Below are 14,327 nucleotides of genomic sequence, written 5' to 3'. Positions count from 1 at the left end.
TTACTGCCAGTAGTTGTAGGGATCACCCGATGGGTGACTCAGGTCCCTATACCAGAAATATTATCGAATCCAACAATGGGATTAGAATGGAAAAGTACAGGAATTATCTGCTCTTCTTTGGACTGTGCTTCTGAGAACAAGCACTGTAGAGCACTGGAGTGGTAGCACAGGCTTAGCGTAACTCCATTGTGGCACTAGCAACACAGATTCTATTCCAGCCGCTGTCCATATCTTCTCCCCACGACCATGTGGTTTTCCTCCAAGAGCTCCTATTTCCTTCCACACTCCAAAGATGTACGGGTTAGTGGGTTAATCGGTGACCTGGTGTAGCTGGACAGCATGAGCTCATTGGCCAGAAAGGCCCATTACCATGCTGTAAACCTAAATTTTAAAAAATGTAATTACTTGTCACATTGTAAAAAGGGGAAAGGAGCTGAGGGAGAATTGAATGTTAGTATCAGTATTGCCAGCTCAGGCTTGGGGGCTGGTTCTCTTCAGCATGGATGCCTGAAGGGGAACATAACTGGGTTTAAAACATGGAACCTTTGATGATCTAAACACAGGGAGTGTTTTTATTTAAGAGGAGGAGCAAAATCAGAAATCTTCAATAAAATTCAGTGAGCAATTCCGTCCTATGGACAGGGGTTGATTTCAGGGTTGGCGTGCCTGATACCAGAGGCCATGCGAGAGGGGGAGAATTCAAAGGAGGTGCGAGAGGCAAGTTTGTCACACGCAGATTGGTGGGTGCCTGGGTTGTGCTGCGAGGGGTGGTGTTGGGGCAGATACAATCGAGGCTCTCAGATAGGCACATGAACGCGGAGGGATGTGGACGTTGTGTAGGTGGAAGGGATTAGTTTAGATGGGCATTTGGTTGCTAATGTAATTAGTTCGACACAACACTGTGGGCAAACGTGCCTGAATAAGGTGTGACCTCATTGAAACCTATCAAATGTTGAAAGGCCTCAAAAGAGTGGATGTGGAGAGGATGTTTCCTATGGTGGGGGAGTTTAACACCAGACGGCACAGCTTCAGAATAGAGGGACATCCATTTAGAATGGAGATGAGGAGGAATTTAGCCAGAGAGTGGTGAATCTGTGGAGTTCGTTGCCACAGGTGGCTGTGGAGACCAAGTCATTGGGTATATTTAAGAAGTTGATAGAATCTTGATTAACCAGGGCATGAAGGGACACGGGGAGAAGACAAGAGATTGGATCAGTCATGATGAAATGGTAGAGCAGACTCGTTGGGCAAAATGGCCTAATTCTGCTCCTATGTCTTATGGTCTTGTGCTCCTGTGCTGTAGTGGCCCACATTCTATATGGGGCTGTGATTTAACATTCCGTCCTGGAGCAGCATTAAGGTAGGATAGGAGGGAGGCTGGAGAAGAAGCTGTTTCAATGCCAGTGTGGAGTTGCTGGGACATGTCCCAGGTCTGTCTGGTCCGTGCTACAGAATATCAGTCAGGTGATATTCTCATAGGATTAGAAAGGCCCTCAGAGAGGAATTCAGAGACACAACACGCACTGCAGATGCCGAACGGCTCCCAGAATGGAAATCAAGTCCTTCACTGCGGTAACTGCGAAGCAATGATTGCCGATTCTTGTGCCGGGGCAAGGTGGGATGAAGAGAAGCCAGTATAAAGATCAAGGGGCAGTGTACTAACCAAGGAGATGTTGCCACGTCCCTGGGGTTAGAGATCGTCAATCCATTTAAAAGTGCCAACGTGTTGCAAGTAGAATCCGGTGTTAGCGAGAATAGTTCCCATTGTTAGAACGTTCTGACGTACAAGGTGCTTTATCGCCAGTAATGAGGTTTCCCCAGGAATAGTAAATTCATGGGATTTTACAGCGTAATCAGTACAGTTTGGGACATTCCCCCCTTCATAAGGACCTCCCCTTCTTAATTCTCCTATCGCCATTGCCCTTACCCTTCAGTATGTAGCTGATGAAAGGGAATTTCACAGCAGCTTTCAGAGTTTTCCAGCTTTGAGATGTCAATTGAATCTCCCTGTTTCAAAAACACTCAGCTGTTTTTTTTACCAAGCAGGCAGTGACAAAAGAAATATTTTAACAAAAATACAGGGACGTAAGAAAGGAAGGTTATAACATTTTTCAAACGGCGAGGATGGGCTGAAACATGGCACTAACAGTGAGGGTGGGCTGTGGCTCTGTGTTAACAGTGAGGACCGCCTGTGATGCTACATTAAGACAATAAAATAGAGGAGCAGAATTAGGCCGTTTGGCCCATCGACTCTACTCCAAAATTTCATCATGGCCGATCTATTTTCCCACTCTTGCCTTCTCCCTGTATCCTTTCACACCCTGACTAATGAAAACTCTATCAACCTTTGCCTCAAATGTACCCAGTGACTTGGCCTCCACAGCCACCTGTGGCATTGAATTCCACAGATTCACCACTCTGACTAAAGAAATCCCTCCTCACCTCCGTTCTAAAAGGGCACTCCTCTATTCTGAGGCTATGTCCTCTGGTCCTAGACCTCCCCACCCCCAACCATAGGAAACATTCTCTCCACATCCACTCTATCAAGGCCTTTCAACATTCGATGGGTTTCAATGAGGTCTCCCCTCATTCCACTGAATTTCAGTATCAGTTCCAGGCTATCAACTTGCTCTTAATATAAGATGCTTTGGGATTTCCCTCACTCATGTCTGTGAGTGATATTTTGTGGCCCCTCTTTCAGCTCCTAATTTTTTCTGTAATCCCCCCTGCTGTCCTCCTGGACCTCTCCCTCCTTTCTATCTCGTGTAACAAGCCCTGATTTCTGATTCTCTTTATCAAACTCTCGATATTTTTTGACATCCAGGGTTCCCTGAACTTGCCTCCCTTGCTCGTCACCCTGTAGGAACACATTGGGCTTGAACCCCCACCTTTTAACTTTAGAAAGACTCCCCCTTCCCAAATGGAGACTTGCCCAACCACCACTTCTCCCTGTCCGCCTCTCAGCTCCTATCCAACCATACTGGAATCAATCTTCCCCCAGTTCAGACTATTCTTACCTTTTTCCATAAGTATTTTATGGTCACTATTGTCTAAATGCTCCCCCACTGACACTTCACCCACTTGCTCAGTTTTAGGTCCAGCATTGCCCCCATCACACATTCTGGCACTACATATCTTGTTCCTCCTGTCCTACCATTGACCCCAGAGGAACTTCACTTCGGTGGTTTCCAGGTTTAGGATGTGGAATTATTAACAGAAGAAATGAGATAGAACAGCTCACGGTATCTGCTCACAGACTGTCAGTGAGCACAGGGATTTGATGGTGGGGAGGGCAGCATTAAAGGTCAGCGGAACCTGTTAAGAATCAAGTGAGCTCTGCTATGTGGCCTCACGTGTTCTCACAACATTTCTTATGCTTTCTGTTCAGAAAATTTTCAGTCCCTTTCCGTTGGATCCAATCTCCTGTCTCAGTCAGGGAGTGATGATTCAAATCTCACGTGCTGGATGGGTGACAAATCCAAGGATGTCTCAGGTTTTCTTTTGTATGAGGCATGAGTTTAAGTACTAACCGTGGTCCAACTTGTTTTAAGGACATCAGAGGTTTCTTTGGAACAGGGACGCTGCAGGGAGCTTCCAAATTCTTCTGTTGTTTAGAGAACAATGCATAAAGTTCTAGAGGAACTTAGCATGTCTGGCAGTGGTTATGGAAGGGAACGAAGAGTCAACATTTCAGGTTAAGACCCTTCTTCAGGCCTTTCTGTTTAGGGGTCACAATGGCTGCCAGTTGCCACTCTGTGTGCCACAGCTAAAGACCAGCCAGGAGAGAAGATCGCTGATGCAGTGGGGACAACCGAACACCTAACAGCCCCAGACTTTCTACCATACAAAAGCACCCTTCTCATCCTTGGATTGGTTCCAACTCATTGTCATCCTTTGATTCAAAAAATGATGAAGGAATAAAAGAAAAATAATCATAAACCACATGAGGAGCTAAAATCCCAACTACAGTCAGACTGTTAGTGAACGTAGGAACGTTGAGATGTCTAACCATCAGCAGTCAGGCTGATAGTGAATGCAGGAACGTTGAGATATCTAACCATCGGCAATCAGACTGATAGTGAATGTAGGAACGTTGAGATGCTTAACCAGCGGCAGTCAGACTGATAGTGAATGTAGGAACGTTGAGATGCTTAACCAGCGGCAGTCAGACTGATAGTGAATGTAGGAACATTGAGCTATCTAACCAGCAGCTGTCAGACTGATAGTGAATGCAGGAACATTTAGATGTCTAACCAGCAGCTGTCAGACTGATAGTGAATGCAGGAACATTGAGATATCTAACCATTGGCAGTCAGGCTGATAGTGAATGCAGGAACATTGAGATATCTAACCATCGGCAGTCAGGCTGATAGTGAATGCAGGAACATTGAGATATCTAACCACATTCTGGAGCATTGCCAGGTATTGGATATTGAAGGTCAATCATCTCAGCCTTGCAATGAAGTTGGAAGCTGGGATGTCTGCACAAGGTTCAGTTCCATAAGGCCATTCGAAGTAGGAGCAGAATTAAGCCATTTGGCCCATCGAGTCTGCTCTACCATTCCATCATAGCTGATTTATTATCCTTCTTGACCCCATTCCCCAGTCTTCTTCCTGTAACTTTGGACATCCTTACCAATCAAGAACTTATCAACCTCCCTTTAAATATACCCAATGACATAGCCTTCTTGGCAATGAATTCCATTTGTACCTGAAACAGCCCATGCCTGCGTGTCATCAGACCTCGATGACATCCGGTCTTGGGCTGACAAGTGACATGTGACATTGTACGACAGGGGAGTTAGTCCACACACCGACCCCTGACATTCAGTGATACAGTAGTCAGAGTCCTGGAGACCTAGTTCCATGCTGACGTTCAGTGATATCTCGTCACCATCTCCCTGAGGGGCACACACGACAGTCAGAGTCCTGGAGACCCATTCCATCCTGACGTTCTGCTGCTCTCTCTTTGGAGTTCACACGTTTGCCCTGTGGCTGTGTTAGACTTTGGGTTCGGGTTTCCTCCTGTCCTGGAGTATGTGTGTTGCTGGGAGGCAGGAGGATAAAGTGGGGGTGGGGCTGTTATTGGAGATGTGGAGATCTACCGGGATCAGTGTACTTGGGTGATTGATCCCAGTCTGAAGTCAGAGAGCTGAAATGCCTGGATCTGTGCCCTATGATCAGGTCAGAGGTTGTGTATCCTGTAGGAAGTGACACTGGTATGACCAGGTCAGAGGTTTTGTATCCTGTTGTAATGACACCTGTATGACCAGGTCAGAGGTTGTGTATCCTGTTGTAAGTGATGCACCCTCCATTCCATTCCTGATTGAACAGGGAGGAGGTCCAGAACCAGCCCACCTTTCTCTCCCCTGGATCTGTGTGGATGCAGTGACACACCAGCATCATTCAGGACAAAGCAAAGTTCAGTATATATTTATTATCAGCAAAGGTATACTGTACATTATACAACCTGGAGATTCAGGGAAACCCAAAAGAACCCATAAAAATAAAAGACAAAAGATGAGCATCCGTCCACTGCTCTGAGCAGTCATTCTCTCAGAGTGGCAGGGTGTCCCATCTGCAAAGAGGCCGGCGGTCAAGTACATCCACGCTGAGGCACAGGTCTGGTCCGCACCCCTGGTGCTGGGTGTGTGGAGTTTCCTCCGGGCGCTCCAGTTCTCACCCACGTTGACGGGATAACTGCCCCGTTAATTGCCTCTGGTGAGTAGGCGAGAGTTTTGGGATAGTGGGGAAAATAAAGTGAGTTAGTGTAGGAATCAGTGTAAACATGGAAGATGGGATAGTCTCCAGGGGACCGAAGGGCCTGTGTCATTCTTTTTCTCTTTATGCCTCTATACAGTTGTTCGCGAGTGCAGCCTCCATCACTGAGAAGGGCTGATGGTGCAGGTGAACACCACTGCCTGCCAGCTCCCCTCTCAGTCATGTCTTACCCTGGCTTGGAAATGCAGAACATAGAGCATTGCAGCACAGTACAGGCCCTTCAGCCCACCACATTGTGCTGTCCTTTAAAATCAATCTAGATCAATCAAACTCTTCACTCTCACAGAGCGTCCATCCATGTACCTATCATCCATGTACCTATTTAAGTGTCTTAAAGTCCCTAATGTACCTACCTCTACCAACACCCCGGCATCGTATTCCACACACCCACCACTCTGTGCGAAAAATAAATCTTTGACATTCCCCCCAATACTTTCCTCCAATCACATTAAAATGATGTCCTCTCTGCTCTGGCTGTCCACTTTACCTCTGCCTCTTATCATCTGTCAAGCCATCGCTCGTCCTGCTTTGCTCCAAAGAGAAGAGAGCCAGCTCACTTACGAGACAAGTCTTCTAATCCAGGTGGTACCCTGGTCAATCTGCTCTGCATCCTCTCTAAGGCTTCCAAATCCTTCCTATAATGAGACAACCAAACAGGTGTGGTCTAACCAGCGTTTTACCCATCACAGCTCTTGAACTCAATCCCCTGACTAATTTTCAAGCAGGATGACCTCGAGTCCAGCGGGAATCTACCTCCCCCTGTGCTGACCACCTCTGCAGTGCTGCACATGCCCTGTCCTGCTGGGCTATGGGCATCATTCCTTCTCCCCACTCACCACCATCAATGACATAGGACCAGGTACATTGCTCAAGTAGCCATGCAGCCAGCACAGTCCCAAACTGAGCCCAGTTTCCTGCAGAGATCTGCATCATATGCCTTCTTAACCACCCTATCAATTTGTGGGATCAATGTTGCCAGACCTGGACCTCCCTCCCAATACCCTTCACCAAGAGGACCACTGTGATCCAAGAGGGCCGCTCACCAGGGTATTTTGGGATGGACAGTAAACGCTAGTTTCTCCACATCCCATGAGCAGACATTGGAAATATATATGCACATTGCAGTTATTGTGCTGCAGGAGGATGTTTCAATGTCATTTATATGGAGGGCTATGGTCCAGATGCAAGTCAGAAGGTCTAGGCAGTTTAAATAGTTCAGCACAGACTAGATGGGCTGAAGGGCCAGTTTCTGTGCTGTATTTTTCTATGGCTCTATGTCATTGCATCTGTAGACCATTGTCTTCCAGGATGCAGGAACCCTTCACATGGTAACGTTGTGGTCTTTTGTTTTTGGACAAGGAATCTCAGAAGAAAGTTTGGAAAGTACTTCAAGCAGGAAGACCTCGAGTCCAGCGGGAATCTACCTCCCCCTCCATTGGCCTCCCCTGCAGTGCTGCACCTGCCCTGTCCTGCTGGGCTATGAGCATCATTCCTTCTCCCCGCTCATCACCATCAATGACATAGGACCAGGTATGCTGTACAAGTAGCTGTGCATCTGCACAGTCCCAAACTGAGCCCAGTTTCCTGCAGGGATCTGCACCACCCTTGGACCAGAGCTTTCAGGCTTCTTATCACAAGGTCAAGGATTCTGTCTGTATCACGACCTAGAACAAAACTGAAGTACAGTGGATTCTGGTTAACTGGGACACTCAGGACCAGTACATTTATCCCAATTAAACAGTTGCCCCATTAACTGAAGTTTCATGGAAATTGTTAAAAAGGTAGTAAAAAAAAGACAAACTACCATTCAACAGAGTAACAGAGCATGTATTTAAATAAAATACAGAATAAAATATAGCACTACCAAGACTACTACAGTACAATAAAGCTGTGTATTTGTTCCTAGTAATATTTGACACCTGGTGCAGATAATGGACTGCCTTCAAACAGTGCTTTTGACAATTGCATCCTCCAAATCTTCATTTTCATTGTAACTTTAAAGATGATTGTCGATATCTTCAAATTCTTTGTAGCTCTTAACTTGTTGAACTAGAGAAATTGTTTCATTTTCACTCCCAGGCATTTCTGGCATCTCTTAGCCTGAATGTTTGAAACTGCAGTGAGCAAAACATCCTGAATTGTCTTATTTTTCACCAACTATCAGTGACAAAAATCACTGGTTTTGAACACAACTGACGTCATTTAGAAATAGTTTGCTATAAGCACATGATGTCCAATGGCCACACAATGCACCCAACTGACGATAGTTAGAAAATGTTCAGCAAAAGTCTCCTGTCCCAATTAAGCAGCATGGTGTCCCAAATAATCAAAGGGAATCCTAGCTATTTTTTCGATTTGTTTTTGTTCTTAAGAGTTGTCCCAAATAACTGGCGGCCCTGATAATCGATAGCCCAATTAATGGGAATCCACTGTAATTTCAAAATGATAGAGTAAGTGCACATGTTTATCTCAATAACTCATCAAAGACCATGGTCATTGCGTTGAATCTCCTTGGACAGATCAGAATTCGGGCGCTGTTGCTCCTGTATTTATGAGGCCCATAACCCCTCCATGAGGAGGAGTCAGTCAATTGGCTGCCCACTCTTTATCCTGCCCCAGAAAGTCAGGTCCTGTCTAGGTTCGAGCCAGCCCCCGTCCCACTGCTCACCTGACTCAAATCCACCCATCTGTGAGTTAGAAAGCCCCCAGTCTCTGATGACAGCTTGTGATTCCTGAAGTTTCCCACTGAAATTCTCGGGAAAGTTCACCAGGATGCTGAGCTTTGTCAGTGTACGTTATTTAGATTTCATTGAGCTCTTAACGCTGACTGGCCTCAAGATCTTCTCCAGTCATCTGTCAATAATCCACATTGAAGGTCAGGGAACCGCTGTTCCCAATCCATTGCTCCCCTGGAGCAGCCCCAGTGCTCCGATGTCCTGCAGGAGGACTTGTTGAAAATATGCCCCCGACCCTGGCTACATTTGAGGCCTCCCAGTGAGAAAGTAAGGAGGGTGGTCAGAGATTTGTTTGCGATACCCATCGGATGTGCCTCAAGGAATACTTCTGTAATGTCTCCACATTCTTTCTCCTTCAGAGATTAATGCTTTTCCATTAGCCATGCCAAGTGAGAGTGGGAGCGTGGAGCTTCCGATCCGCTTTCTCTTAGATTCAGAAAAAGTCAATGGGAAGCAACTGCTGAGCGATTATCTGATTGAGATTTCCGTTCCAGACTGCAATGGAGTTGAATTCGTCAATGCAGTCAGGTGGGTTCACATTCTTCACCAGTGGGAGAGGGTATCTCATTACTAACCACAACTTGGGTAGGCTCCATTTGGAGGACGGTCCACAGTACTAGTCACTGCAATATTGCTCAGCATAGCTGCTCCCTGACCTGCTGACTTCCTTCAGCTCCCTGACCTGCTGAGTTCCTCCAGCTCCCCGACCTGCTGACTTCCTCCGGCTCCCTGACCTGCTGACTTCCTCCAGCTCCCTGACCTGCTGACTTCCTCCAGCTCCCTGACTTGCTGACTTCCTCCAGCTCCCTCACCTGCTGACTTCCTCCGGCTCCCTGACCTGCTGAGCTCCTCCAGCTCCCCTAGTGTCCCTGCGTCTGCACAATCTCTTGTGTTTAAGATGTTGTGCAGGGTTAATCTTTTAATACAGACACTGGAACATGTTGTCAGGGATGGGGGTGGAGGCATGTACAATTGTGATGTGCAAGAGGCTGAACGTGAGTGTATAGAGGAATATGGACCATGCGCAAGCAGAGGAGATTCATTAGGACTGGCATCATGATCAGTATAGGCATGATGGACTGAGGGCTGTTCCATGTTCTGTGCCTGGAGACCATCAACATAGGGACTGAGGCATTGAGGAAGTGGTTAGTTTCAGAATGGTTCAGCGGATTCACTGAGGGTCAAAAAACAGACTGTCGAACAACCAACACCCGCCTACAGATGTGGCTTCCTTCAAAATAAAGTTTTCAAAATGCTGATGCAACAAGTGAGTCAACAGCTTTAAATCCTCGGACATAACATATCCGCAGGAGGTAAAACTCCCCCAGAGGATAATGACACACAAAACTCCCCTAGCTGCCTTCAAACTGTGAACCCCTCAGTACTCACTACTGGCCACGGTTGCATTCGGATCTCAGTACTGTACTGTACCCGGCTGTACTTGGATCTCAGTATTGTTCTGTACCGACTGTACTCGGATCTCAGTACTGTACTGTACTGACTGTATTCAGATCTCAGTACTGTACTGACTGTACTCAGATCTCAGTACTGTACTGTACTGACTGTACTCGGATCTCAGTACTGTACTGTACCGACTGTATTCGGATCTCAGTACTGTACTGTACCGACTGTACTCGGATCTCAGTACTGTACTGTACCGACTGTACTTGGATCTCAGTACTGTACTGTACCGACTGTATTCGGATCTCAGTACTGTACTGACTGTACTCGGATCTCAGTACTGTACTGACTGTACTCGGATCTCAGTACTGTACTGTACCCAGCTGTACTTGGAACTCAGTATTGTACTGTACCGACTGTACTCAGATCTCAGTACTGTACTGTACTGACTGTACTCGGGTCTCAGTACTGTACTGTACCCGGCTGTACTTGGATCTCAGTACTGTACTGTACTGACTGTACTCGGGTCTCAGTACTGTACTGACTGTACTCGGGTCTCAGTACTGTACTGTACCCGGCTGTACTCGGGTCTCAGTACTGTACTGTACTGACTGTACTCGGGTCTCAGTACTGTACTGTACCCGGCTGTACTCGGGTCTCAGTACTGTACTGTACTGACTGTACTCGGGTCTCAGTACTGTACTGTACCCGGCTGTACTCGGGTCTCAGTACTGTACTGTACCCGGCTGCCTGTCTGCAGTTGCACTGGGATCACTCACATTTTTTCACAATTTTTCTGCAAACTGTCTCTGTCAGGGCTGACGGGTTGCAAAGATAGTCAAGGAATTGACTGTCTCCAACAAGTGTGAGCTGATGCACTTTGGGTTGTCTCATGCTGGCCAGTCGTTTGCCCTGAACCGTGGAGATTTTTGAAGTGCTGACATACGGAGGGACAATAGTTGCTTCCTGGAAATGACCACGTGAGTGGACAGGGGAGTGAAGAATTTGTTTAGCTCACTTGCTGTCAAAGGCAGCGGTTTTGGGTGTAGTAGTGAGGACATCATCTTGTAGCTTCCAGGACTTTGGCTGGCCCACATCTGGAATAAGATGCTCTGTTCTAGTTACCACACTCAGTTTTCTGTCATCCAGGTGCAGAGTCTCTTAAATTTCCGGATATATCTGCCTTCTCCACAGTCCCTGGCAGTGTGTTCCACACACTCACCAGCCAGTGTAAAGAAAAAACATCTTACATCAGATATTCCCTCTACACCTTAACATTATGCTCCTTGTGTTAGCCTCTATTGAGTCACCTCTCATCCTCCTTCGGTCCAGGGAGGAGAGCCTCAACTCCCACAACCTTCCTTCATTAGACATTTTCTCTAATCCAGGCAACATCCTGTTAAATCTCCTCTGCATCCTTCTATATTGTTCTTCTAATGAGGTGACTAGAACTGAACACAATACTCCATCTGTGGTTTTACAGAATTGCGACATTAACACACGGCTCTTGAGCTCAATCCTCCAAAAAGCTTGTCATATGAGGAGCGTTTGATGGCTCTGGGCCTCTACGCAATGGAATTCAGAAGAATGAGGGATGACCTCATTGAAACCTATCGAATATTGAAAGGCCTTGATAGAGTAGATGTGGAGAGGATGTTTCCTATGGTGGGAGAGTCTCAGAATAGAGGGGAGTCCTTTTAGAACAGAGATGATGAGGAATTTCTTCAGTCAGAGAGTGGTGAATCTGTGGAATATTTTGCCACCGGTAGCTGTGGAGAGGCCAGGTCATTGGGTATATTTAAGGCAGAGGTTGATAGTTTCATGATTGGTCAGGACACAACAGGGAGAAGGCAGGAGATTGGGGCTGAGAGGGAAAGTGGATCAGCCATGATGAAATGGCAGAGCTGACTCGATGGGCCAAATGGCCTAATTCTGCTCTTGCATCCTATGGTCTTATGGTCTAAAGAACACCAACACACTACACGCCTTCTCAACCACCCTGTCAGCTTAGGCAGCAACTTTGAGCAATCAATGTTGTCAGTCTTGGAGCTCCCTCATCAACAACCTTCACCAGAAGGACCTCCATAGCCAACACACCATACACCTTAAAAACCCTATCGATATTCCACTTTGCAGTAGCAGTCCACTTTATTGAAGCAATTCTGATAGTTAACCAGAATTATGGAGTTCTCAACAGCCTGACCTTGTTTCATGCTCGATGACCAGAACTGTTTCAATCACCTGTAGACCTTTCAAAACAGCAAATCATTAGAATTCTGTTTCTTTTGTCTAGGCTGCTGATAAACCCTTTACCAGATGACCTTAACCTGGTTCAGGATTACTTCCAGCTTGTTAACCAGAGGTGCAAATCCTGGCAGGAAAGCAGTGGCAATGTGAGGAAAAACTGGCATGAAGGCGATTTCGACTTCCTCTCCACCCTGTCCATTGTGGAGGAGAAATGCTTGACACACGGTTGTCCATACTTTTGCTCAAAGTTCACCAAACCGTTCTGCCACGCGTGTCGAGATGCATTCCAGAGCAAGGGAACGCCGCCAGACCTCAACAACCGGAGGGAGAGAGATGGCGAAGGAGCGGACAGGCAGCTTAATAAGGATGAAATAACAATGTTTGCAGCTGGCACCTCTCCCTTTAGTGAGACAAATGCCTTAAAGTGTAAAGATACTGAGTGTCCCTTCACCGGCAGTGAGGCCTTGTACGGCTTCTGTCCCTCCTGCTTCCACAAGAGGGGCCAGATGGATTCTAATCCGGAGAGAGGTGAAAATTCTGGCAAAGTGGTTAACGGAAGGATGGACTTGTTGGGACAGAGGTGCAGCGAATGTAAGCAAGAAGCGAGGAATTTTGGTTGGTGTTACTTGTGTTTAAGGAGGACAGATGCTTTCACCCTGACACAGGGAACATCAGGACAGAGTTCCTCGGAGCCACACCAAGCTGCCAAGGCCAGTACAGGAGGCCAGATGGCAGGCAGTGTCCACGGTCAGGGGCTGCGGGTTGGTCAGGTCACAGAACATGGAAAATGCAAAACCACCGGCTGTCAGTACTTCGGAGCAGAGGATCGGTCCAGGCTCTGCACCTCCTGCTTCCTCAAGCATTTGGAAAGCCTCGGTAAGTAGTCTGAATCATAGAATCGTATAGCATGAGAACAGGCCATTCAGCCCATCTGATCCATGCTGACCAGTGGGTGCCCATCTGTATTAACCCCATCTCCCAGTACTTGGTCTGCAGCACTCTGTGCCTCCGTGGTTCAAGTGATCCTTTAGACTCTTCTTAACAGCTGTGAGTGACTGAGCTTCCCCTCTCTCTCCGGCAGTGCATTCCAGGGTCTCTGAGTGAGGAAGGTCCCGCACAGATCTGTGCCTTCTGGTTGTACCTACCTCCGATATGATAAGGGATGGTTACCTGGGTCTGCACTACCTACCCTCCTCGTAACTTTATATACATCCATCATGCGCACTCTTAAGCTCCTCCGCTCCAGGGAGAACAGGCCCGGACTCTGCAATCTCTCCTCAGAACAGAAATATTCTAACCCAGGCAATATCTTAATGAAAAAAGAAGCAAACTGCCGGGTGAACTCAGAGTGAATCAGCATCTGTGGAGGTAAAGGGGTGGCTGATGTTTGTGGTTGAGACCCTTCATTGGGTCTAAACTTGCCCTTCACTGAATTCCCCAATAATGAAGTCGGCTTCCTTTGTGAATATTTGTTTACTCATTTAGCGGTACAGTGCGGAGTAGGCCTCTTTGGCCCTTCTAGCTACGCTGTAACCCCCAACAACCCCCATTAGTCCTAACCGAATCATGAGACAATTTACAATGACCAGTTAACCTAGCCGGTACGTCTTTGGACTGTGGGAGGAAACCAGAGCACCCGGAGAGAATCCACGCATTCCGTGGGGAAGACACACAGAGACTCCTTACAGAACAACACTGGAATTGAACTCTGAACTCTGGAATGACCCGACCTGTAATAGTTACACACTAACCGCTCGCTACCATGGTGCCGGATAAAAAATGTTGACCACATTGTTTCCAATAGATCCTACACTTTCCCTGCTTATACTTTGCCTAAACGTGTTGACTAAACATCTTCAGATTTACCATAAGAATATAAGATGAAGGAGCAGAGTTAGGCCATTCAGCCCACCAATTCTGTTCTGCCAATTGACCACGGCTGATTTATTTTTCCATTCTCCTGCCTTCTCCCTGTAACCTTTGTTGCCCTTACTAATGAAGACCCTAACACTTTAAATATACCTAATGCCTTGGCCTCCACAACCACCTATGGCAATGAATTCCACAGATTCACCACCTTCTGGCTAAAGAAATTCCTCCTCATCTCTGTTCTAAAGGGATATCCTTGTATTCTGAGGCTGTGCCCTCTGGTCCTAGACTCCC

General features: G+C 46.9%; 1 protein-coding gene across 1 annotated transcript in view; it reads left to right on the top strand.

Annotated features, from left to right (window-relative positions):
- The window catches only part of LOC140190067 (tumor necrosis factor alpha-induced protein 3-like), a 40,631-nt gene that overhangs the window by 14,563 nt on the left and 11,741 nt on the right, over positions 1-14,327 (top strand). The window contains exons 4-6 of the mRNA XM_072246520.1: positions 7,141-7,311; positions 8,876-9,044; positions 12,211-13,040. Of these exons, the coding sequence (XP_072102621.1) occupies positions 7,141-7,311; positions 8,876-9,044; positions 12,211-13,040 (1,170 nt within the window). The remainder of the gene's footprint in view (positions 1-7,140; positions 7,312-8,875; positions 9,045-12,210; positions 13,041-14,327) is intronic.

Source organism: Mobula birostris, chromosome 29 (genome assembly GCF_030028105.1).
Source record: "Mobula birostris isolate sMobBir1 chromosome 29, sMobBir1.hap1, whole genome shotgun sequence".
Classification (NCBI taxonomy): domain Eukaryota; kingdom Metazoa; phylum Chordata; class Chondrichthyes; order Myliobatiformes; family Myliobatidae; genus Mobula; species Mobula birostris.
This window is presented reverse-complemented; position numbering and strand designations above follow the sequence as displayed.